Source organism: Dasypus novemcinctus, chromosome 13 (assembly GCF_030445035.2).
Source record: "Dasypus novemcinctus isolate mDasNov1 chromosome 13, mDasNov1.1.hap2, whole genome shotgun sequence".
Classification (NCBI taxonomy): Eukaryota; Metazoa; Chordata; class Mammalia; order Cingulata; family Dasypodidae; genus Dasypus; species Dasypus novemcinctus.
Window position 1 is genome coordinate 19,665,628 of NC_080685.1, and position 27,368 is coordinate 19,692,995.

The 27,368-nt window shown below is 40.8% G+C and overlaps 1 protein-coding gene across 1 annotated transcript in view; it reads right to left on the reverse strand.

Annotated features, from left to right (window-relative positions):
* The window catches only part of LOC101438192 (notch receptor 2), a 146,434-nt gene that overhangs the window by 16,147 nt on the left and 102,919 nt on the right, over positions 1–27,368 (reverse strand). The window contains exons 12-23 of the mRNA XM_012518063.4: positions 25,494–25,604; positions 20,091–20,283; positions 18,581–18,726; positions 17,149–17,262; positions 13,347–13,466; positions 12,771–12,923; positions 11,013–11,241; positions 10,033–10,234; positions 7,045–7,198; positions 6,501–6,685; positions 4,540–4,672; positions 58–294 (exon numbers count right to left, since the gene is read on the reverse strand). Coding sequence (XP_012373517.2) covers positions 58–294; positions 4,540–4,672; positions 6,501–6,685; positions 7,045–7,198; positions 10,033–10,234; positions 11,013–11,241; positions 12,771–12,923; positions 13,347–13,466; positions 17,149–17,262; positions 18,581–18,726; positions 20,091–20,283; positions 25,494–25,604 — 1,977 coding nt within the window. The remainder of the gene's footprint in view (positions 1–57; positions 295–4,539; positions 4,673–6,500; positions 6,686–7,044; positions 7,199–10,032; positions 10,235–11,012; positions 11,242–12,770; positions 12,924–13,346; positions 13,467–17,148; positions 17,263–18,580; positions 18,727–20,090; positions 20,284–25,493; positions 25,605–27,368) is intronic.

Here is a 27,368-nt window from a genome sequence, read left to right on the forward strand (position 1 = left end):
GGGTCCCGACTCCTCACCACCAGCCCCCTCGGGGGAAGAGCGGCAGGAGGTCCTCACCAGTGAAGGCCTTGCGGCAGACACACAGGTAGTCGTTGGTGAGCTGGACGCAGTCCAGGCTGCCCTCGGCGCTGCAGGGGTTGGAGAGGCACTCATTGATGTCCCCCTCACACCGCTCACCAGCAAAGCCAGGCAAGCAGTGACAGCTGTAGCCCCCAATCCTATCCACACACTGGCCACCGTGAAGGCAGTGGGGACCCCCCGCACAGTCGTCGATGTTCTCCTCGCAAAGGAGGCCTGGAGGAAAGAGAGGAAAGGCGCAGAATTATGACAAGCCCCTGAACACTGCTTTCTGGCAAGGGGCAGCCACTCTTGTTGGCAATTTCACAAGTAGTCTGTGGTGGGACCTTCTGGGCCGGGCAGGAAAAGCGCACTCTTGGTCTGTGACAGCTGCCGTCTCCTGGTGAGCAGCAGGAACAAGAAAGAGATGCTCAGAGCTCCACGTGTATTTTCCCCATGACCCAAAGTAGTGCCCTCTCGAGTAGGTACTATTTCCTTGTCTACCTTGAAGACAAGGAAACTGGAGTGCTATAAAGACTTTAGAAGTTTTCACTAATTTATTCATTTTCATTAAAAAATAAAAACAGCTCTAGAAAGAACATAACTTAGTAAATATGGAGATTACAAGTACAGTATGTAAAATGTTGGTAAGAACTGGATGGAATTTTGAAGCATATTTTTAAGTTTTGTATCACTGACTTTTTTCTGTGAAATAGTAGTACTCTTTTTTAACTTGAGAAAACATAAAGGAGAAAATATTCTGCTGTGAATTCACAGATTGTTCCATTTGAAATAAAACTCACTTAGTGTACTATGGATGTAAATGAGCCATGTAGTATATCTGTAAACATTTTTAAAAAGAAACAAAAATAAAATCACTGTCTATTCTAGATATTGCTCTTTGATAAATTCTAAGAAGTTACTGAAGAAAGGAAAACAGGTCCGTTGTATTCATAACCCTTGCATTTGTAGCATATACTAATTCAAGCAAGACTTTAAAAAGAAAAAGAAACATAATAGAAGGTCCCATTTTCAATAGCAATAATGAAAGAGAAAATATCTAAGCATAATCTTAATGGGAAAGGTGCTAAACCTATATGAAGACAACATTAAAATAGCCCTGAAAGACACAACAGCGTCCTGAGTAAAATGAAAAGACATACCATGATTTGTTTAGGAAGACTCCTTACCATAAAGATGTCACTTTTTTTTACTATATTAATTCATAAATTTAATGTGACAGCAATAAAAAACTCTAATAGGAAATTTAAAAATAACAAGCTGGTTCTAAATTTATATGGAAAAATTAACTGTAGGACTAGCCAGAAAAACTCTGAAAAAGAAGCTCCTTCATGATTACAATAGAGTGGGTACTGGTGACTTACTAGAACAGCAGAACAAAAAAGAAGGTCCAATAAAACCTCCAAACACACGTGGGAATTTAGATAAAGGTGCCATTTCAAATCACTGAATAAAAGATAGGATATTCACAAAGTTGTTTTGGGACAAATCAATAGCTATATGGAGAAATACTCTAGCACTATAGTACTTGAAGAAAATATACGAGAATTCCTTTATACCCTTTACAGTGTGGAAGGCTTTGCAAACAAGAATTCAAAACCCTGGATTCTTAAAAGATCCTGAATATGATTAAAAAAAAAAAAAGATAAATTAAAATCTCATAAAAAATTAAAAGTTGTGCATGGAAAAAATTACCATAAACAAAACCAAAAGAAAAAAAAACCCAAAATATCGGGAAAAATATTTGTAATTGACATCACAAAGATAATCTTTTTAAAATATTAAGACCGAGACCTAATTAAAAAGAATACAGATATGAACAGAAAACTTACAGAAAAGGAAAACCAAATGACTCCAATGAGAATTCATGACACAGTGTAGTTCAGCAATACTTTTCAAAATTTACAAATACACATATTCTCAGACCCAGCAATTCCATTTCTGAAAATTGATTCTATGAATAAATGCAAGGCACATGCAAGACAACCAAAATGCCTATCATACAGCACTGGTCCAGTGAAATACGGTATACTCGTGAAAGGGAATTCTGTGCAGCTATACAACAGACTATTTCAGATATGGAAAGATTTCCAATTATATTGTTTAAAAAAAGCAGCTACAAAAGGGTGTGCCTACTCTTCTATCTTCAGAATAAACGGGGAAAATTATACTTATTTGTATTTGGCTTCTATATGCTTAAAGAAATTTTGAAGGATAAATAAGAAACTCTAAAAAGATTGAGAAGAAACTGAAAGTAGTGGTTTCCTGTTTGTGGAAGAGGGAGAATTAGGTGTGGGAAGGGTAGGGATGGAAAGGAAACTTTTCACTGTTTACTTTCTCTGAATGTATAGATTTCAATTTTAACCATGTGCAAATATTACCTATTTTTAAATTAACTAATAAGAAAAAATAAAAACGAAGCCAATATATGCTCCCAGTCTCATAGAATACTGGGTATTTAGGAACTGCTAGTAAAACGAACAAAGACACGTATTCTCCCACCAGAATGGAACCACCAGTAATGCACAGACCCGCTGAGTAGGAATGAGCTCAACCTCGGTCTGAAGCAAGCAGCGTCGGCAGGCAGAGCTCTTACAGTTAGTCCTGGACCTGGAGAAACTGGAGACACATGCAGGCCCTGCTCAGGGCTCAGGAATACAGGAATAAAAATGATGTTGCAGTAATTCTCACAATGAGGTAATGGGACTTTGGAGTCACCTGGAATGTTTCCCAATGGCCAAAGAAGCCAGAAGAAATAAATACTATCCCACATGCTTATCAAGCAAACGTGGTACAATAACTCAATGAATTCCAAATAGGATAAACTCATAGACACATCATAATCACACTCTCAAGAGAATAAGATGAAGAGAGACTCTTTAAAGCAGCAAAAGAGAAGCAACCCATGACATACAAGCAGACCTCAGTAAGATTAACAACTGATTTCTCCTGAAAAAAAAAATACTGTGGTCAGAGAGCAGTGGGATGATAAATTGAATATTTTAAAAGAAAAAGACCGTGAATCAAGATTTCTATGTTTGGGAACGATATATTTGTTAAAGTGATCCTTAACAAATGCTCAAAAGAGTTGGAAATTTTGTTGCCTTATGATGTAGTCCATTCCAGAACTTGACATCTGTAATCGAAAAAAAAAAAAAATTTACTGCTGTAGCAGAGATTTTAGTTTGCAATGAATATCCTTGTGTTCTACATTTCCCCATCTCCCTTGCAGTCAGTTTGGGGACCATTTGACTGGTTCGGATGAGTATTGCTGCTGGTCTGCAGTGAAAGCCAGGCGTGACCGCATAGGTCTGTCTCTCTCCCTGCTGTGCAGACCTTGAAGGTCAAGTGTTTCAAACTGCATACCTAACACAGCGAAAAGGGAGTCCAATCCAAACCAGACTTTTATATTCAGGGACAAAAAACTATGTGTTATGTCAAACCACTAAGACTGGAGTTTAATTTGCTACCACCAGTAATCCTCACCTGTCCTAACCAGTATCATTAGTCAAAGGAACTAACTAATAATAAATTGAAAGAGACTTCAACTTCTGTTTCAACTGCTGATATCTAGGACAATAGAGACCAAATGCTCTTTTTGCATAACAAACATCCAAGTATCAGAAGGCTCTTTACCCTTGGTTGTCTCTTCCCCTTTCACCTCCTCAACAACTAGCCTACTAGGGGCACACTCTTGTACTTTAATTTACCAAGCTGACCTGAGGAAGACAAATTATCAAATTTCACTGACAAAGAGACCTAAGACAGTATAAAAACCTCCCTGATACTCTATTCCCTTTGGCACTTGGGAGAATGAATTCTCACTATCTGTATGGCCCCTACATTTTTTACCCTTGCAGGCTGCTGGGAACAGGTGTCATCCTACCTCCATCTCTTCCACCCTACAATAGCAAAGCTCCTTCTAAGAGATTGTTCTGAAGCAGTGGCAATGACCAAGGCTGGCTCCACCTGCCCAGGCTAGGTTTGTCCCTCTAGGCCATAATGCAATTCCTAAGGTACAGCTTGAAAACAGACCAACATTTTCATTTCATTCATTTTCCCACCTTACTGAAGTAAGGACTACCTAGTAAAAAAAATACCTAAGTAGGTAAATGTGAACAATTTATTCAGGAGGTCACTTACTGCTTTTCCTTAAGCCCCAAGAAATCTGGATGACCAGGCTACTCTGTTGCAACATTATATCTGCCCCACAATCTTTGCTTCATGGAATGCAAGATGTTCAGATGTCAATGACAAGAGATAGCTGAGAATTTGAGTCAGGGAGTCAGAGTGAGGCAAGAGACGAAAGAATGAAAAGCTTGAATTACCAAGACACAGAACTGAAAGCTTGGAATGAAGCTAGTCTTACTCGCTTCTATTTTTTTAAAGCTTCTGCACGAAGCAGGGATTTGCGACTTAGAGAACGCCCTGAATGGGGGACAGGTAAGGCTGGCTTCATACCCCGAGTGCCGGGCGGGCAGGAGCACTTGAAGTGGTTCACGAGGTCGACACAGGTGCCTCCATTTTGGCATGGCTGATTTTGGCACTCGTCCACTTCGTACTCACAGTTGACACCCTGATATCCTGGGACACACTGACAGGAGGAAACAAAAAGGACAAGACCACGAGAACAAGTGAGATCTGGACAGTTCCTGGGACGCCCTCTGCCCCGCACATGGCTTTTCTATTTCTCTGGTACCATCACATTCCCCGTTACCCTCCCTGTGGGGTCAGCATGCAGCTCATCAGCGTTGGCCTATTCCTCCTCCAGCTGAAGAAGCCACTGTGAAAGGAGGGCAAGACTGCGTATTCCATCCTCAGGACTGGGGAATGAACGATGGACTAGGGTGGATGTACTGGTACTCTACTATAGACTTAGTGTGATTCTAGCAGTGGAAGAACTTATTTCACTGATGTGGAGGCAATGGCCACCGGAGGTTCTGGGGGGGGGGGGGGAACAGGTGTAATACGGGGGTGCTTTTGGGACTTGGGAGTTGTCCTGAATGACACTGCAATGACAGATACAGGCCATTATATATCTTTCCATAACCTACAGAATTGGGAGGGAGAGAGTACAAACTACGATGTAAACTTTAATCCATTGCCATGGAGTGGCAATGCTCCAAAATGTGTTCATCAATTTCAATGAATGTATCACACTAATGATGTTGTTAATATGGGAAAACGTGAGAAGTGTGGGGAGCAGGGTATATGGGAATCCCCTATATTTTTAATGTAACGTAATTATCTTAAAAAAAAAATAGGTGCAATATGGTGGCATTTTCAGGACATTGGAATTGTACTAAATGATGTTGCAATGATGGATATAGGCGATGATATATCTTGTCATAACTTACAAAAATAGGTGGAAGAGAGTGAAAACTATAATGTAAACTATAATCCACACTTAGTGGCAATGCTCCAATGTGTGACCATCAATTGTAACAAATGTACCACACGAAGGAAGGATGTTGTTAATGTGGGAAAGTGTGGGAGGGGGAGGGGAGTGGGGCATATGGGAATCCCCTATATTTTTTATGTAACATTTATGTAATCTAAGTATCGTTTAAAAAATAATTTTTTTTTTAATTAAAAAAAAAGACAGAGTATTCCAGGGAATGTTTCAGGTATTCCCCCCAGGTAAAACCGTTGTCCCTCTTGTTGGAGGCTCCCCCCATCTTTAAAAACATGCATTCTTGGTATGTGTCATACCTATGTGTGGATGGTAGTGAAGATGTCGTATTGCTCAGTCTCAAAGTTCAGGAGACTGTGTGTGTGTGTAGTGTGTGAGAAACTCTGGGATAGGGGTGGAGGCAGGGAAAGTGGGGGTTGGCTGGCGATGATAAAGAAACAAGAGAGAGGAGATTTGTTGCTTGGTGGCCTCGATGGAGCTCGAATTCCTATTTCTACTGTTTTGTTAGCATCTTCTTCTAACCATATCAGTCTAGACCTTCAGGCTGTGTCATGTTCCTCAAAAGACATGCACCTTCTCAAACATTTAACCATGCTACTAGGAGCAACAGGCGAAGGCACACTTTTGCTGAAAGAATTACCAGCTGACTGACCAATGGCTGTATAGAGAAGTGCCATGGGGTGAGAGATGTTCCTGAAAGTGGCTACTCCTACTGCAGCTATTTAAGGAAGCACCAAGGGCTGCTGGCTGGGTGGGCCTGGAAATCCACTCTCATGGTGAAGGCTGACTCTGAATCCCTGTAGCAGTGGAGGGCTCCACGCCTCTAGAAAAGTATCTTTCTAGGCCTATGTAAACTTATTTCACCAGGAGGCTGAAAAAAAGAGTGATTGGTAAACACTGTAATGACTGGCAAAAATCTATCAATCATAAAAATAAGATAAAAGCAGCTCACTCCACTACACTAGTGTTCACAGCAGCTGCACAACCTGAGCCCCTTCGTCTTACTCACCTCACATCTGTATCCACCGATGAAGTCACTGCAGGTGGCTCCGTGCTGGCAGGGATTGGACGCGCACTCATCCAGCTGCTCCTCGCAGTAGCTCCCGGTGTAGCCCGCGGGGCACTGGCAGTGGTGCGTGTTGCCGGCACTGTTACAGATCCCCGAGTGCTGGCACAAGCGGTCAACGGGCACTCCTGTGCACACGACACGTGTCAAGCTCAGACCAAGGACAGACCAAGCTAACCTAAGCCAGTCAGCACATCGCGTTTTATTCTTGTCTAGTTCACAATCCTCAATGCCAGATTTGTGTTAAAGATAAACAAACCCTGAAAGTGGAGTAAGTTTTAGCTTCATTAAAGTACCTTCCTTTTCAGAATCTCTAAGGCTGTTCCCCTACCTTTCCACCTTCTGCCCTTTCTCCACAGCCTTGCCTATCTCCTGCCGTCGGCCCCTTCCCCTCATCACACGATAATAATCTCTGACCTAAAATGCTACACGTTGGCCAGCTGATGTTCGAGTGGCTGACCCTTAAGCCCAAGGGGGCAGAGCTCACCTCTGCGGGAAGCTGCCACCTCGCAGGAGACGTTGGGCACATCGCAGTAAGCACCAGCCCATCCAGAGGGACACAGGCACCGAGACTCTGCTTTCTCCTGAATGCAGCTGCCTTTGTTTTTACACGGAGACGGGCTGCAGAGGTTCACCAGGGTCTGAGAGAGAGGCAGGAGTGCATACACATCAATATCTCCGTGCCACAAGGAAGAAAATAGGTTACATCACGTTTCACGAAGTCAAAGGAAAACACACTCATTAACAGCAACAACCAAAAAGCCCTCACCCAAACCTAATCGAGATCTGGTGTTCACAAGTATATTTAATTCTTTGTATAGAATCTAATTCTTCTTGGTTCTGCTATTTGAACCCAGTAAGTTACTCCCTACGCTTTAGGCCTGATCACGTCTAGTTAAAAGGCTGTCTTGCGGGGCTAGAAAAAGAGCTCCATAACCCCTTCCTTGCTACTCCTCTGTGGAACCTGACCAAATCTGCTGGTGGTGAAAAAGGATAACAGGACTTAAAGACCACTGGAAAACCCCAAACCATCAAATAGCTTAAAGGGAAAGGGGGAAAATTAGGCTTATGTTAATGTGAGACAAAGGGAGGGAGAGAACCAGCACCTTTCTCTTTGTAATTCACAGGTGGGTGGCTTGGCACCTGGGGAGATGAAAGAAGGGCCATAGGGGAAAGCAGAAGACTTTGCAGGCACCTCTAATCTCCCACCATGCAAAGCCAAATAAATGCCACTGAATCAGCAGCAAGTTGTTTAATATGCAGAGGTGGCTGCATGTCCAATGCAGCCAGTACTGGAGCATACCCTGGTAGTCAAGTTAAGTTTGGCCATTGAGTCCTAAGACCACTGGAGTGCTCCCATTCTATTGCTGTTTGAGGTGTAGTAGTGTAAAATTAAACCAAATGTCTTCTGGTATGCAACCTGGAAAAAGTTACTCTAGTTCTCCGAGGTTCAGTTTCTTCCTCCATGAAAAGAAAGGACTAGAGTCTATGAAAATGTTTATATATTTGAATTAAAATTATGTGTGGGGAAGCAGCTGTGGCTCAAGTGATAAGGCCTCTGCCTACCATGTGGGAGGACCACAGTTTGATCCCTGGGGCCTTCTGGTGAAAGAGAAGAAGAGAAAGCATGCTTGTGTGGCAACCCAGTAGCCGCGTGGTGAGCCGTGTGGTAGGCCTCGGGCCTGTGTGGCAAGCTGAGTGCCCGTGAGAGTGCCCACATGGTGAGCTGAGTGCCCCCGTGGTGAGCCAGCGCTCACGCGGTGAGCCAAGGGCCCGTGTGAGCGCCCGCGCGGTGAGTCAGTGCCCACACAAGTGAGTCACGCAGCAAGATGATGACTCAACAAAAGAGAGAGAAAGGGGAGAGTCAAGGTGAGGTGCAGCAGAGACCAGGAACTGAGGTGGCAAGACTGACAGGGAACCTCTCTTCAATCAGAGGAACCCAGGATCGAATCTTGGTGAATCCTAGAGGACAAAGATGAGAAGAGAAGACAAAAAGAGAAATAGATATAGAAGATCACAAAGTGAATGGACACAGACAGGAAAAACAGCAGGGAGGAGGGAAAATAAATAAACAAATAAAAATAAAGGAGGCTGAAATGAGGGTGTCAGTCATTTAAAAAACAAAAAAACTATGTGTGGGAAGTCGATGTGGCTCAGGTGGTTAAGTGCCTGCTTCCCACATGGGAGGTCCTGGGTTCAGTCCCCAGTGCCTCCTAAAAACAAAAAAAAAGCAAACAAAGGAAAAACCCAACTCAGGGGAGCTGATGTGGCTCAACGGTTGAGTGTCAGCTTCCCACATATGAGGACCAGGGTTCAATCTCTGGACCTGGTACCTCAAAAGCAAACAAACAAACAAAAAAGTGGGTTTTATCCCAGGTATGGAAGGGTGGGTCAACATATTGTATTTTAAAAATTTCCATTCCTAGGTCACTTGTTCATTCCCAACACTGTGTAAAAGAACTGATCCAAGTGATCCCCTCTCTCCATTAATTGAAAGCACGGTAAATACACGAATAATTTTGGAGGGAAGAAGGAAAAGAGAAAAGAAATAATAGTTCACCAGATTATTGTGCAATTACTATGTGTAAGGAACATGCATTGGTTTCTTCTGCCACCACAACAATGGGAGTCGTTTTGCACACAAGGAAACTGAAGACTGAAGGTATTAAGGAACTTTTCTGAGATCAGATGACTTGAAGGTGGCCGAACCAGGATGTGGATCTGGTCCTCTCAGATTCCAGAGATCACTTCCTCAATCCCTCCCCACAGAGACACTCCTGCTAAGACAGGAGTTGGGGGCTGAAGAAACACTGCCCATGAAACTCTAAGAGGTCCTCAGATGGGCCCTGAATGAGAATACTGGGAATACGGAGCAGTAACAGGGCACTAATTGATGGGATAACAAGAGCCAAAAACAAGATTTTCACCTTTTCTAGTTTGTCTCATTATTGGACTAGGTATCACGAATAATAAAATTTTAAAAAGATAAAAACTCTATTTCCCAAACTGAGCTCTGCCAAACAAAAATAACCAGGAAATTTTAACAAATACATCATGAATCAAAACGTTAAAAATATATATATACAAAAAAACAAAACAGAACAAGAAAACCATGTGTGACTAGTTTGGCTTTGAGAGTATTACAACATTTCAAAACCATGGTAATTATTATTATCCCTTTAATATTACATCTGTCATTCAAAGAGTTTGTCTTGACTATTCTTTATTTTCTTTTCTCTATTCCCAATGTAAAAAATACACAGGCACTTATTTCCCATACACATTTTCAGCAGATCCTGCAGTTCTGCAGTAAGCCTGTTATTAGCAAGCTTGGTTAGGCTTGTTAATCCTTATCATATTGTCCATGAATCCACCACCTACTAGGAAGTTACCCAGATTTATCTCAGGGAAATATCCCTGAGACCCAGAATTTTCTGCCTAGAAAATGAGTGTGTGTAGTGTGGGGATTAATTACCTGACAGTTTTTCCCAGTGTAGCCCAAGGGGCAGGTGCAGCGGTAGGTACCCAGGCCATCAACACACATTCCCTCATTCAGGCACGGGTGAGAGCTGCACTCGTTGATCTCATGGAGGCAGAAGGGACCAGTGAAGCCCACAGGGCACAAGCAGGAGAAGGAGTTAATCCCATCAACACACGTGCCACCATTGAAGCAGGAGCTACGGAGCACACGGAGAACGACGTCAGCCACGAAGCCCAGGTCCTCTGACCTCACTTTTCAAAAAGTTAAGTTTTCTGCATTCTAAGAGGCAAAACCCTACATAAAAATACCCCAAACCCTCCCCAAACTCCCACATTCAGTAAATTTCACCTTCTTCCAAATTCAGGGCTTCTGGTGCCAGAAGCTAAGCACCAGCTGCCTCTCTATAACCAGAAGGCGTAGGAGTATCTAGAAGGCTGAGCTCACTATAGAATACGAGAGAAAGTCAAGTTTCCCAGGCTTTGCCCAATCCTTCTGTAGTTTTTCCATGTATCACAATTCATTTTTTCCCTACATCAATTTAACTTATATGAAATGTGCTAAATAAACATCTGTGACCTCAGATTTCTTTATGAAAGAGAAGCAGAACTTGTTGATAAAACAAAACAAATCCCCTATAAATTACTTGATGAAGCATGCAGGAATAGACACTTCTAGATGAATTTTCAGCTGAAATGAACAGGAGTCCAAGAGGAGAATGGAACGGAATTATAGCTCTGATCCCTGAGCTGGAAATCAATGATGATTTTTATCCCACTAAGCTTTGACTGTCTAACTATATGACTACCTGTGTATGACTCTCTCTATATATATTCTATACAGGGGCCAGGAACTGGGAATGAGAGAGGCTTGTGAAAGCGGGCCCTCCTGGATGCCTCCTCCCTGCCCAGCCAGCGCTGCACTCTCCTCTCCTTTTGCCTGTCGGATATTGGGGTCTGGGAACATGAGTGGCTCACCTCTCAGTGCATTCCTCAATGTTGTTTTCGCAGTGGATGCCATCAAATCCTGCCTGGCACTTGCAGGTGTAACTGTTGACGTAGTCAGAGCAGGTCCCTCCGTTCTTACAGGGTTCACTCAGACACTCGTTCATGTCTATCTGGCACTTATCCCCAGTGAACCCCGGAAGGCAGAGGCAGGAGAAAGTGTTCACTCCATCCACACAGGAAGCTCCATTCTGGCAAGGATCTAAGCCATTTATACCCAAGAATGAGAACTCTTAGCAGCAGGTCAGGGTCATCTTAGACTCATAAAGATAAGAGACCTGAGCCAAGCCATGCCAAGTGCAGTAGTGATTGTACCTTTTATATGCTTAAAGTCTTTGCACCCGTATTCCCCCTAATGCTCCATTTTTGTGAAAATGAATTTCATATCATTTGCCTAAGATTCCTAACCTGTTTGATAACTGGTACACATTTTACCTGCATTGCCACTAATGGCTTTGTAAAAATCAAAAGTTATATAATTTACACTTGTCCTCCATACATTTGCAAATCAAATATGTGCTCCTAATATACAAATCTCAGGAAAATTAATCAATAAAGATTTTCAAAAGGTGTGTGTGGTGGCAGTGAGGGGGTGATGAGTGGAGAAGATAATGTTCAATTTATTCCAGGCATGTTATATCAGTCCCTTGTGCTGATTAATTTTTAGATTTAAATTACCTTAGGAAACAAAGATTTTTTAAAAATGTTGAGCATCATATAGCTTGATCTTAGCATTTTGTACTCATGGCAATTAATCAAAAGATTTTGAGTAACTGTCAGAGCATGGCCTTCTGCAATACAGATGTCATATAAATCAGTACAAGAAAAACTAGATGAAGCTATGTTTTTAGGAACCTTAAAACACACTTGCATTTTGTGTGATATACATCTTTTAAAAATATATTAAATATATATATAATTGCAAAGACAGGTTATAAACATTTGGTGGATATGGGATATTTAATATACCTTATTCATCTGTTAAACTGATTTCATTCTAAGGCTCACGTGCTACCTCTATTAGAGCAATTACAAAAATCACTTTATACCTTGCTAACCCACAGTATACAGCTACTATAATTTCCATAGTATCTTTCAGGGAACTCACCATAAGTCACTGAATTATTTTTAACTAATTGTATTTACAATCTGCTGGTGCTACTTCACATCAGAAAAGATACTAAGATTTTTGAATGACATTTACATTTAGTAAAGGAAGGAACACCAAAAGTTTGATCCTTTTCCCTTAAATTTCTCCCTCAATTGTGCCTGGACATATATATTTTTTCCACTATTTGTCACATAGTGGTAAGAAGGTGGGAAGGAGAGTTTAGTACAAAAGGACTGGGAAAACATCTAAATATATTCATTACCTTGAGTGATGGTTTCATGGGTGTCTTATGTCGAACTGTGTACTTTAAATATGTGCAGTCTATTGCATGTTAATTATACTTCAATATATCTTTTTTTAGAAAACGTATCACTGCATTACGTCCACTTTTTCATTGTACAAAATCTACTAGGGGAATGCTTAAAAGAGATACCATTATCTCAACTCCTAAAGACACAGTTTCAAAGAGAAAAATTTTTTGAATACTAGTATTAAAATACCAATGGATGTGATCAGTATAGCCAGTCCCACTGCTTAGAAGAGGCAGCTGCCTCCACTTCTCTGTTCCATATGTGCCTTTCTCTCCCCAAGCGGGCTCCTGAGCTGGCTGGCATACTCACTGGCAAGGCAGTCATTGATGTCCTCCTCACAGTCCATGCCGCTGAAACCTGGAGGGCACTCGCACAGGTAGCTGCCCTGGGTGTTGTGGCAGACACCATGGTTCAGGCAGGGCTTGGAGACACACTCGTCAAGGTCAAGTGTGCACCGCTTACCTAGAACACAAGGGTAAGGATGGCCCAGTCTTTGAAAGCTGATTCCCATCCACATCTGTGTGGGACCTGAGCTTCTCTGGGGGTGGGTGGGATACTACAGGGTTGATCTCCTGGTTTGGGAAGTCTCACGAGGGCTTCTAGGCGGGGCTTCTGAGAAGTTGCTGCCAAGGTACCCAAATCCCCTTATGTTACATGTCTTGGTTTGAGAAGCTTGGGTAGTCTTCCCGCCACTAGGGGGCGCCAAAGACATGGCTAACAGACTGGGATGTGTGTTAGTTCTGGTACAACACCTGCTGTTGACAAAGATGGGCAAGCCAAACCTCAGGAGACCAGCGCCCGCCATGCCATCTGATAACCTGACCACTTGGTTTAAAGTTCGGACTGCATCTTTTTCCCTTGGCTTCTCCACTCCCATGTTGTTACCTTGCCAGCCAGAAGCACACAGGCAGGTGTAACTCTCAAAATCAGGTGCCTCCTTGCAAACGGCAGCATTCTCACAAGGGTTTGGGGAACAGGGAGCCAGCACAGTCTGACAGTTCTTGCCTGTAAAGCAAACAGTGTTATGATGGGGAACTGACCAAGGAAATGGAAATTTCCCCAAAATATGTACCAGCGAAAGTTCTCAGGCTTAAATGCTAAAGTAGTGATCGAGAGGCTTTGGAATCCGAGAGGCGTATGGTCCTTTGAGTCTTGTTTCTGACATTATGAACTGAGTGCCCTCAGGCAAGTTTTCTTCTCGGAGTCTTCCAAAGAATACCACTTAACTCACAGGGGCTTTTTGAGGATTAAATGAAACATAAATGCATTCAAAGTCCATATTAGCATAGAGCCTGGTAAATAGAATGAGCGCTCAGTGATTACTGGGCTACTCAAATCCTGACTGTTATTATTGAGCACACTCACATGTTTTAGAAACTATAAATTCAAAAAGGCAGGCGTGAACTAACATTTATGGAGCTCCTCCAATGGCAATAACTTTTTGAGGGGATATTACATTTCTCATTTTTAAAATTATGAAAATTGGGCACTAAGAGAGGTAAAAGAGTCCGAGGTGACACAGCTAACGTCAGAGCTTGGATTCAAATCCAGGTCTTCTGACTTCAAAGTCCACCACGATATTACTTTCTGGACATGGTTTCCAAACTGTGATCTAAGAGCCTTAGGTTTTATTTTCAGCAATGCAACTGGAGTGGTGGGAGCACAAATCTTGGTATAGCTCTTACTTCAACCAGAAAAGTTCATCTATAGTCTTTTATTTATAACACTTCAGTGTGGTTCTGTTTGAAAAGAGGAATCTGGTGCTAAAGAAAAAAAAGTTTGAAAACCATGTGTAAAACTATCTGTTATAAAATTTTAATAGCTCTGTAGTGTCCTATCAATGAACTGTTTGTTTTTTTTTCCATTTCACATTTGTTCAATTAATTCCTGGTCTTAATACCTTTCAGTCCAATTTTGAGCATTAAAATATAAACATGCTAAAATAAGAAATGTTGTAAGGAAGCAATCTTGGCCCAATGGATAGAGCATCCGTCTATCACATGGGAGGTCTGCGGTTCAAACCTTAGGCCTCCTTGACCCGTGTGGAGCTGGCCCATGTGCAGTGCTGATGTGTGCAAGGAGTGCTCTGCCACGCAGGGATGTCCCCCGCATAGGGAAGCCCCACACGCAAGGAGTGTGCCCCATAGAGAGAGCTGCCCAGCATGAAAGAAAGTGTAGCCTGCCCAGAAATGGCGCTGCACACATGGAGAGCTGACACAAGATGACGCAACAAAAAGAAACACAGATTCCCAGTGCCGCTGATAAGGATAGAAGCGGTCACAGAAGAACACACAGTGAATGGACACAGAGAGCAGACAACTGGGGGCGGGGTGGGGGGGGAAGGGGAGAGAAATAAATAAAAAAATTTTTTTTAAATGTTGTAAATAAAACCTTTGCACTCATTGTTCATTATTTCCTTAAGATATTCCTAAAAGTGATATAGCGGAATCCAAGATTAGCACATTTTTTAAGATTTTTTTTAACCTCATGTTAAACTGCCTTATGATGTAACAATGCACACTTTCCCAATTATGTTCAAAAATGCCTACTTCCTGAGTTTCCGTATCTGGTATTAAAACTGTCTCCTTCAAGAGTTAGAGCAGTTTTCTGGCTTCTGAAGGATTATGCTTCTTCTGGGCAGCTTAGAGTAGTGAAAACGCAGGGATCCAGGCTGAAGACTTGGTACGAACTTCTGACTCCAGTAATTACTAGCATTCATACCTGGACAAGTTTCTGCTAGTCTATAACAGTGAGTTTCCAGTCTGTAAAATGGGGGTGATGAGAATACTGCCCATACAGAGTCACCATGAAAATTAAATGCCCTAAAGAATGTGAAACACTTCGGAAACTATAAATCAGCTACTAAAGGTCTTTTTTTAAAATCAAATTTTAAAATATTCAAATTCATCTGATAGCTAATTAAAAAAACTTTTCAAATAATTGCCGCTAGATAGAAATGCAGATGTAAGATTTTCTCATGGTCCCCCCAGTTATTTATTTATTTACAGAAAGCTCTTCTCTTTTATTATTAAAGTTATATCACTATCAGAGTTATTTTGTTCTTATGCATCCAAAGCAGCCAAAGGCCATGGATTTCATTAAACCAAGAAATTCAGTATGTTAAAGATTAGCTTCCAGCAAATAATTTCAAAATAAGGGTGCTTTTATTAAAGAGGGAAGGACAGTTGCTTTTAAAGTCAAGTTATTATAACACAAGTTTTAATTTCAGTCTAAAATCCTTTATTTGGAAAGAAAAAAATCAGTTTTTCACTGAACTTCCCAATGAGTTTGTTGTTTTTGTTTTTTTTTTAGTGTCTCTGCCCAATGAGTTTTTAATGTGTCTGGATAGTAAAGTGGCTCATGGGGAAAACAATGTTGCTTAATTCTCTTCACGCTGGACAAGCTCAGGGAAGCTTAGGAACCTTAGCCACACTCACCACTAAATTCCAATTTGCTTGCATTTTCGGTCAATTATAATTTTTCAAAATTCCGACGTAGTTAATTCTTTTATAATTGGGATCCTTGTCTAAAGAAAAATCAATAGCCAGACTGTAGTCAAAAAATTTCACAGGATCTGAAAAGTATGATGACCAAATAAATTTTCCAAAAATGAGCTGTACACCCTAAGTCACACTTGGGTAAGCCTTATGCCGTGACTGAGCATGGGGACACCTGCTTATACCCACAGCCGTAAATTCTCAGTTTTTATGGTTGCAAGTGAAATTATCTTCTCAGCATCGGCAAATAGGATCAGCACCATAACTGCATAATGGCTTTATTTATACTATCTTTTCCTGGGGATGGTTAGGGACCTCCTATATCTATGAGGCCATGAACCAAGCTGGCACTGGTAAAACATGGAAAGCCTTTAGCCATGCTTCCATTTTGTCAGCCATGGATGAAGAAAACGGATGACAAGGAGGTGATCACGCCATCTAAATACAGCCAATCACAAGACAGCAATAAGACAGGATGGAAACGAAGAAATGTCCCGAGCACACAAATGAAGAACAGCTGGTGTGAAAGGAAGTCGCACCCATATAACAGCAAGCCAAGGGCCAGGACCTGGCTGAGTGAGAGGTTGTGGCACTAAAGTGAGGTATAGAATAGCAGTTAAGAGTGGGTTCAGAGAGTCTTAGGGACAAATCCGAGCTCTACCATTTACCTTTATGACCTTCAGCAAGTACCTTCTTTTTGCCTCAGCTTCCTTGTATATAACACAGCAATAGGAATTTCTACTTCGCAGCAATATTGTGAGCACAGGCCTAAATAACTCAATGTATGTAAAGTGTTTAGAATATAGCAAATTATCCATAAATGGTAGTTGTATTATTGAAACTGAGCCTAAGAGTGCAGACCATGGGGACACTGGGTACATTCAAAAGATGGACTACACAGTAAGCCATGTACCAGTTTCCAGCCATAATTATAATTTTTAAAACACACTAAACTACAAAGGAGATAAATGGAAGGTAAATGGGTTTCCCCACCACTTGTGTCTTGGGAGGCTGCAATGTTTTCTCAAAGCTCAAGAAATGATCTGGGAGATCAAGAAAGGCCACCGGGGAGTGATTCCTCAGAGCAGTATCATTGCCTCACAGATGTGCATCCTGAGACGCAGATGCTCTGACTGGCATGGCAAGCCAAGCATCCACGCTGGCCTCTGGCTGGCACCTGGAGGACTCACCTGTGTATGGGAGAGCACAGTGGCAAGTGTAGCCACTTATGTCATCAAAGCAGGTTCCTTGGTTCAGACATGGATTTGAAGCACATTCATCAATATTCACCTGACAATTATAGCCTGTAGACAGAAAAGGGGAAAAAACAAAACAGTGGAACCTTCTGTCAGCCTCCTCATCTCAATTACTAACCAATTCTTCTGGTGGTAAAAGTTGAACACCTCAGAAACTGCATTAGTTTCTCAGACCCATAGAACTCCTAACCATTCACTTCACTGAAAGTCCCTAACATAAAAAAACAATGGCTAGTCAAAAGGATGAATGGAAGAATGGAATAGTCTAATGCTCCGCAAGTCTAATACACCTTCAAATACAAGGAATTTCTTTATATCGTCAAAAGGGCTTAGCACAGAGCCTTAACAGAGGAATTACACTACTGCAAAAAAATATGATGCTGCTGGAGTATGGAGATTTAGGTTCCAGGTGTACTCTGCTGTTCACGAAATACATAACCTTGGATTTGACTTTTTTTTTTTTTAGGAGGTACTGGGAATTGAACCCTGGACTCCATACATGCGAAGCAAACACTCAACCACTGAGCTACACCTGCTCCCCGAATTTGACATTTTGATTTTTTACTTTTCTCATTGAGAAGCAAGGCTCAATGCAATAAAGAAACAAATATGCTTTAAAACCTATGCTTCTATACAAACATAATGTAATATATCAGAAAATTAATGACTGAAATATGAAATGAGAAAAATTTCAAGTAAATGAAGTAACTCTAAAACCTAATGATATAATTAATCACTTGGACACAAAATACTTGAGTAGAGGAATACATGAATGAGTAGACAGATGAGTGTAAAATAAACAATTTACCCACAAATTTTCCAAATTTTTGCTCTCCTGAGTTTCCAGGAGAAAATTGATGTTAGAAATACAACAGTAACAACTAAAAAAAAATGCTTTTATACAATTCCCTCCACTATGCATTTTTCTGTAAGACTGTAGGAGAGTAACTAACTAAGAATGCGGAAGAGGGTTTGTGGGAAGGGCTCTGAGCACCTGGATTCTTTCATAATATTGTTGCTACCATAATTATAGTAAAGAAAATATTTTCACTGTACTTCCATATTTCTCTTTTGAATTTTCATAAAACTACCTGCACCAAGAAGCTTAGAATTAGATCACTTGTTCCAGGCTCTACAAGTTGATTCTTCACCTTAAATAGCAGTTTCAAAAACTCACCTCTGTGTGAGGTTGAAGGTAAGAATTCATACCTATCTATGTTTTTATTCCCAAGTACCTTACAAATACTTAGTGCTCAACTGATGCTTATTAGGTGAATGAAGGGGAGAAAGGAAAGGGGAATGAAGAGTCAAGCAGGAGGCAACAAGGAGGCGAAGAAGGGTTAGAAACAAGTAATTCTGCTTTTACCTTTAAAGCCCTTCTTGCAAGTACATCTGTATCCATTCACCAAGTTGTCACAAGTTCCTCCATTCTGGCATGGGTTGGAAAGACATTCATTTTTGTCCACTTCACAGTTGATGCCAACCCAACCTGCATCACAGAGGCACTTATATCTGAAAGAAGATGGAATTCTTCACTGTGGAAGGATAACTCTACAGGTTGAGTCACAGGATAAAATACAGGACTTGGTGAAGAACAGAGGGTGCAGAGGAGCACATAGGGAAGTCATTCTCATGTCTGCTCTCTTTAGACCTGTACTTGGATCATTTTACACTTGGTGTGACTCTCACGGTCCCATCTCATGTATCCAGTGAGGAAGCCTACCTGGTGCTTCCCTGGCTCACCAAGAAGCTAGATAAAGTAAATGATTAGAATTGTCTTTTATGTAAACAATGGTTTATACAAAATGTTGTGCCAATTTGAAGGAAATATTAACAGGGATAAATTTGCACCATGTCTTTTCTTATACATAAAACTAAAGTAAAAGAAAATCTTAGGGACACTTGTTTCTGGTACAAATTAGATACCCAGGAAATAGGTCAGTATCAGGGACTCCAGCCTCTCTGAAGAACTCCTGGTATGTCTGACTTACAAGTCATGCTTTGTTCTGACCTGAAACCCTGGCCCAGAAAGCACCTGGGGTACTGAGAAGGAAAAGGAACAAAAATGAAGATATTTGAAAAATACATATATTGCTCCCAATTTGCACTTAGCATGTGATATCAGGAAATTATAGCCTCTTTGTCGGGAGATCTTTAGGAAAAACATAGATGGCTTGGGGTGCTTTAAAAGCTGTTATACTCTGAAACAGGGGGACTGAGTTAATTCATTTGGAAAATAACCTTATTTCCTATTTAGCTCTATATTCATTCTTCATCCTTTCACCTACTGAAAGACCAGCTAATAGTAATGCCCAGAGCCCTGTCCTCTGGCAAACACAGCAAGAGTATAAGACTATCTCTTAGAACCTAAGATCATACTCTGATTCTAGAAACCTGCATGCCAACACATACCAAACTTGCACACTGCAGATGTTTTATCAGTGCCACGTCTAAAGCCATCTCTACTTCAGCAGCACACACTGATTCTGTGATGGAACACAGCTGAGCTATTTTTAAGCAGGGGGAAAAAGTCAAAGACTAAATATTCTTCAGAACTCAATCTCGCAATAAGAACTAAAATACAATAGTTGAAGACTCATAAAACAACTCTGGGTTCTTCATGGGTCCTCACTGACTACCTAGACAAGGGAGACATTCCTCGTTATTTTCCATTTAGATACTCAGTCAGGGCAAGGAGAAGGACAATTTCCAGGGATGAAGTGGTGATTCTGAAGGTCCTGTCACAGACTAGCACAATCTTCAGTCAATTCTCAGTTCAAGTTCCTAACTGCCTTCTGAAGGGTATCGCCAGTACTAGACAGTGATAGTACTGACAAAGGTCAATAAGAAGTTATTAGGACATGGCAGCTACTCACCCACTAAGGCCTCCAGTACAGTTTCCGTGGATGCAGGGGTTGCTCAGGCACTCGTTCACCTGTGAGTAGCAGCTGGGGTGATGGGGCCCCTCAGGGCACATACAGCGAAAACCATTCACATCGTTGACACAGGTTGCACCCTTGCGACAGGGATTAGAGGCACATTCATCAATGTCAATGTTACATCTCTGCCCTGGAGAGAAGGGGGACAGTTTGAGTCAATTACCAAAAGCTCAAGGAAAACATTCAGAACTATGGGACATATTCTGTTGACATCCTTCATGTGTACTGAGGCTCCAAGGTGTCTAAGGAACCAAATGTAAAGAGCTGAAGAACAGGATAACCATCAGCACATGGTGCCAGGCAAGGAAGAACAAACAGCTTTGTGGGACTGTTTGGGTTTTAATAATGAAGAATGTTAATAAAGTGTTAGGCCAGTGCTGTGGCACTTTAATGTGTATTGGTTCTTCATCTGAGAAGTGGGGGAACTTCACAAGTTCTCAAATGATCACCAAATGTTATCCAAGATGACTACTTCTCTTGATGATGTTCTCGTACTTTTGGAGAAGCTGTTCTTACCCTTGCTTTCTGCTGGTTTATCATTCATTTTTTAAAAGTTATTTAGCCTGTTTCATTTCTACATACAGTAAATTTCAGTTAACTGGAATGCTAGACTATTAATTGTATTGACTAAAATGGTTAAACAAAAGAGCCATTTTTGTTTTCATTATTAGACTTGTGATTATCTATTTTCTGCCTTGGTAATTAATATATCATTTCTGAATTGATGCTTCAGAAAACAATTCTGGGCCTCTCAGTCTAGACCAGTGCTTCTCAAACTTAATGTGCACAAAACTATCACTTGAAGTACTTGTTTTCAATGGAGAATCATAGACCCCATCTCCATATATTGTGATGGGTGGGGCCCAATAATCCATATTTTAATAAATGCAGATGGTTCAAGGACCACATTTTGTGAAGCCATGCTCTGGACAATTACTACTTATCATCATATATATATCAGTGTAGATACTGAAAATACAGGAAATTGAGGGGAATATATTTTTCTTCTCAGTCGTAAGCAATACTGCACTTTTGAAAAGATGTCTGCTGCAAGCTTGATATTTATTGCTATTAAGGTAAACGAAGTAAAATGTGCCAGTTATTTAAGTTTTTCTTTGTTAGGTTCTCAATAATTGATATTTAACTGTATACTCCCAAACCACATAAAAATTTTAATCACCCATAACTCTGTGAGTTGCAACAAGCAACTGCTACAAAGGAACTTAAAAGTTTCACAAAACCCGAGGTTCTGTTTTAGATAAAAACATGCATTTTGAAGAAGAAAAACCTTGCATTTAAAATAGGAAATTCCAAACAAAATAGATACCCCCTTAAAATATGAGTATAAACATTTTTTCACCCTCCATTGCTCTCTAAACCATTATTGGTGGTTTTTGTGGTAAAAACCCATAATCTGGTAGTGGTTCTTTTTCCTCTTAAGCGTTTTATTAATAACTTATTTGAAATCCTATTTCCTTGGTCTCAACCTATGATTTTTTGACGTTTGCCCTGACACTAAGACATGAACCACAGCTCCTGAACTATGGAGCTATCCTTGGCCTATAACAGAGTAGAGAAAGAGAGGAGAAAGCCTCCTTCACTTGTGGTCCTTTTTTAGAAGAATTTTCTCAGTAGTTATTCCTCACAAGTATTCTTCACTTGCTTTTTATTTTTGTCCTTATTTTTTTAATGTTACATTAAAAAAATATGAGGTCCCCATATACCCCCCACACCCCTCACCCCTACTCCTCCCCTCCCCTCATAACATTCATTGCACTTGGTGAATACATCTTTGAGCACCGCTGCACCTCATGGTTAATGGTCCACACCATAGCCCACACTCTCCCACAGTCCACCCAGTGGGCCATTGTAGGACATACAATGTCCGGTAACTGTCCCTGCAGCACCATCCAGGACAACTCCAAGTCCCGAAAACACCCCCACATCACATCTCTTCCTCCCATTCCAATCCCTACCCCCAGAAGCCACCATGGCCACTTTCTCCACATCAATGCCACATTTTCTTCGATTACTAATCACAATAGTTCATCACTTGATTTTAAACTCTCCACAGTCAACTTCCAAACCATCTTTATCATAGAACATTCAAGTGATGCCTGGTGTGCAGTTTACTGTTTGGAGTGACGGCCACCTCACTAGCAAGGTCCTACTTTCAAGGAGCTTCTACCAGCTTCTGACATCCCCAAGCATAGTTTATGCATCTTGTTGGGGTCAGTAACTACTGAAACATGAAGCTTAATCAATGTTTCTTACCTTGTAGGTACTCAATAAAACGGTGCTTAATGGATGCTAAGATGGTCTAGTCCAGATTCTAGAATTTGGATTTGTATTTCAAAAGTGCCATACCTTGTTGACGTGGGAGTAGTGGGGGAGGGGTGTGGGGTATGTGGGAACCTCTTATATTTTTTAAAGTAATATTTTTTGTGATCTATGTATCTTTAAAAAAAAAGACAATTTAATAAAAAAATAAAAATTAAAAAAAATTTTTTTTAAAGCCCCATACTTGAGTAATATTCATTCATTCATTCAGCAACAATTACTTGGTGTTTCCTCTGTTCTAGACACTTATGGTGGACTGAATTATATACCCCAGTTTGGACATGTTCTTGGTCTCGGTCCACATTTTGGTGGGGTGGACCCAATGTAAATAAGATCTCTTCAAGATTGGCCATCCTCACCTCCTTGTTAGCTGTCCTGAGTGAGTCCCATCCACTAGAGAGTAGCTGCTGCAACTACGCTGAGTCTCAGGGCCCAGCTGGCACTGTTACTTCATCTAAGATATAGCCCAACTCAATCAGGTTGGTTTTTTTGGTGTTTTTTTTTAAAACAGTTTTATCCTCATACCATACAATCCATCCAAAGTGTACAATCAAGGGGTTTAATCTACATTACTGGAGTTCTTGATAAGTAGAGTGAAATTAAGACAGAGAAGCCGCTGAGAGCAGCCAGAAGCTGGAAGTCAATGGAACCCAGAAGAGAAAGGAGAAGGCATCACATGTGCACAACCATGTGAGGGACAAGCCAGGAACCCCAAAGATCGCTGGACGGCCAGAAGATACCAACTCTGGGGAAAGCAAACTTTCTAGCCTCTGACATTGTAAGCCAATAAATTCCAACCCATAGTACAGTATTTGTTTTAGTAGCCAGAAAAATAAAACAACACTGTTTTAGACACTGGTTGAAAAGATGATTAAGGGGAGGTGCTTGCCTTCTGGAAACTTGTGGTCCTAGATATATGACTTATTAGCTAAGGCCATGGACTTATCAAGTTCTACCTCTCAAGCCCTTCCTACCTACTTTTTTGGACTGTTACAAGAATTCAGCAAGATAATGGATATGAAAGTGCTTTGTAAAACTGAAAGCAGTTTATAGGAGCAGCACATGACGTCTTACTTCTCCATTCAATTAGTAAGTGTAAACAATCCTAAGAGCAAAGAATTTAGTCTTAAAAAAGTCTTCAAATCCTTCAAAGTGGTTATTAAAATATTTTTAAAGTATTAAAACATGAGAAAGAAAAGGATATCTTACATTTACTACTCATAAGTATATTTCAGAGGCATCTCTGATATTTTCAGCAGCTGATTAAAAAACAACAACATTCTCAGACATAGAAAACAGTTCCAAGAACAGGGTACCACCCAGTGACCAAAACATTCCATTTCTGGGTTATGTAGTTTCATGCTACACCTTAAGTTTACTTTAGAATATTTTTAGTTTGCATCTTCTCTCCCTGACCTTCCTTCTTTACTAACCATTAAAAAGAGAGAAAGAATATGTTTCACTGCCGTTAAAAGAAAAAAAAAAAGTCCAGTCACAGACTTCTGTAAATCCAAAAGGAAACCACAGCAGGCTGTCCTTAGGCTGTACAGTGAAGAGGTAATGAGTACAAGACCTGGAGTCGGACCTCTTATTTGGAATTCTGGCTGCACTAGCAACTTAGTTCTCTAAGCTTTGGGTTTCTCATCAGTACAATAGGGATGATAATAGCAGTGACAATTAAATGAGACTAGCCACTTACCTTAGTACTGAGCTCAATAAAGTTAGCCATTCTCTTCATGCTACCCATTTAACAACAGTGCATCTACTGTCCTATCCAGCAGACATTTTTGTGTATTTACTCTTGGAGTAGCAGGTTTCAGGACACAAAAGTACATCTGGCTACCATCAGCAGCACTGAGCACGAGGCATGGAAGCTTTCTTCATACATGGCTTGTGTATGATCTGTAACTGGACAGGGTTTACAGTGACCCAATACAGGTCACAGACCTTCCTCGCCAGTGCCCACAATCATACCAAGCAGGAGAACACAAATGATGGTAAAGGAGACCAAAGTAAGTTCCTGGGAAGCAAATGGCAGGTATTCACTTCACTTGGCTCTGGCAAGCACTTGCTGTCTTTTGACATCACAGTTTTAAAAGTCCTGAGGGAAGTTTCTTACATGGGTTGCAAATGACCAAAAGGTAATTATTAAATGGTAGTATCATTATCTTAGTGCCTACTTGTGTGTGGCACTGTCCAAAATGAATAGGAGAAAGTGTATGCCCTCTACTAACAAATTAGGCTATTATCTAGTAACTATCTACAAATTATCTACTAGTAAAGTATGTACTAACAAACTCACATGTGTCAGTAAGGGGCCCCAGCTTTCCTTAGCAAATCCAGCACTTTTTGAGCAGGAGGGTGAAAAATAGAGAAAGGTGATATTATTAACAACAGAAGAAAGAAGACATGTAGGAGAGAGTGAGTGAGTGTACACACATGTGCATGTACAAATGCTCTAATGATTTACAACTTAGGAAGGGTTATAATCCAAATTATTTTAGCCATTTACTTTCTCCCTCTTGGTATAAAGATCTCACTTGTGGTAACCAAATTAGGTTGGTCTTCCCAAGTTCTGACGTCATCCAACAATCTCCCCAAAGAAGAAGTATCCAGAAATGAGCATTCAGTATTTCCAAAGACTTTGACCTTGAGTATGTCTTTACAGAAAGCATATACTATTGACTGTAAAAAAGATAAAGATTGCTTTGAAAGCAATATAACTCAAGCTCAGAGACAGAAACTCACGGTCTGATTAGGAATTCCTTTTAGGTAGTAATAAACAGTAAGCAATGTCAAGTACTGTATTTCAGTTTAGGAAGAAAGACCCGAGAGCAGAAAACTGATCCAGAGAAGCACAAAAACAGACCTCTAACCTTCCAGAGAGACAGAGAAACACACAATTAAGGAGATAATTGAAAAGTAGTTTTCACTTAGATGTCATTTTCCAAAAGTGATGGTGCTGAATGAGGGGGGGTCTCTGATAAAAAGGAGCATCACCTGTGAATCCTGAGGAGCAGACACAGCTGTAGTGATTAATGCCGTCCACACACAGTCCATGAACGCAAGGGTTACTGGCACAGTCATCAAAATTAATCTCACAATTAAGCCCTGTGAAGATAAAAACAAAGACACATTTTCCATATGACCACAGAAAAACAAGTACTTGCCTTTTGTAATACTATGCATTAAGAAACCTGAAAAAGATCTAATCAACCCTGAATTACAACAAAGCAGCCAGTCTCAAAGTGTAATCCACAAATTCTTGGGGATCCCTGAACCTTTTTGGGGGGCTTGTGAGGTCAAACTATGTTCTTATAGTACTAACCCATTAATAGCCTTTTCTTTTTCCTTTTTTTTTTTTTTTACTGTGTTGATGTTTGTACTGATGGTGCAAAGGCAGTGTGTCTAAAACTGCTGGCAGTTTAACACAAATCTAGGTGGTGGTACCAAACTACTGCAACTAGCAGTTACAGTATTCTTCACCTCCATGTACATGCAGGGGGAGAAAAAGCCAGTGTCGCTTAAGATTGGCCTTGATGAAGCAGTCACAATGATTAACTTTTCACCCCATCTAAAATTTGGTGTAATGAAATGCGAAGTACCCTAAAGCACTTCTGTGGCATGCCAAAGTACACAAGTTACCTCCAGGACAAGCAGCTGTGCCACCGTTTGAGTTGTGAACTGAAATAGCTGCTTTTAACACAGAACCCTATTTTAATTCAAAGAACAACTGACAGACAAACCAGGGTTCACCAGACTTTGGTATTTACAGAAATTAAGCTAACAAAACAAACTTGTCATTTGAAGTAAAACAACTGGCAATATTTTTTGCCAAAGATAAAACTGAACTTTCAAGCAAAAATTGGAATTTTGAAAACCTTGTAGCCACCACTGTAGGCCTGACAACTTCCTGTCATGGTTATAAGGTAAAGTTCAAGACCAATTGCTTAAAGAGTATGGTGGGCTCCTCCTGAAGCAGGTGCCTCACTCCTGGTCTGTTCCCCAGATGAACGGTAGAGTTTGGTTATGGTAACACAGGTTGGATGGTAGATACGGCTAACCAAACAGTAGGGATAGAGCAATCATTACTGCTACCATTATTTTATAAAATACTCATGATATTTATTATTATTTAACAGGAATTTCACAATGCTTTCTTGGCATCATAAAAGAATACCTTGGTAATATAAAAAGTTTAAAAATAAAACCTCATAGTAAGGAAATAAACAAATACAAAATGCCATGATTTTGAACACTCACGTTTTGTATTCATGTCTATTAATAATAATTTTGACAGAAGCAACTGAGTCATTATTATGTGCAAAGCACTCTGCTTACAATTTATATAATTTATTTCCAATCCTCTCACCTAACCTGCAAATCAATTGTCTTATACCCATTTCACAGGTAACTGACTTACATAGTGCCATGCTTATGGCAGTGCAGGCGGGCTATGAGCCCAGTTCTAAGCCCTTTCTGATATGTAATACTGCCTCACTACCCCTAAATGAGGAAAGGAATTTCCATATTCCTTGTATACAATTGGTTACCTTCAAGGGATGTGTCTGAGCCTTGACTGACACCCCCCTCCCCTTGCACAAACCACAATCCGTAAAGGCAGGCTCCACGAAGCCATGGCGGTACAATGTGACTCCTCCCAACTCTTTCCCCACGACCATGCATTAGTCCAGCAGGAACAGACACCTGGCCCAAGGTAGGCCAAGTAGATTCTCTTATCTGGAACAGTGGAAATCCATCTGTGTGAACTATGGTCTGAAAGTTGCTTTGCTTCTTGCTACTCTCCCCAAAGCCTTCTTATTCCATTTTCCCTTGGAACCTATGAGATATTTCTGTGTGCTTGCAATGAATTCT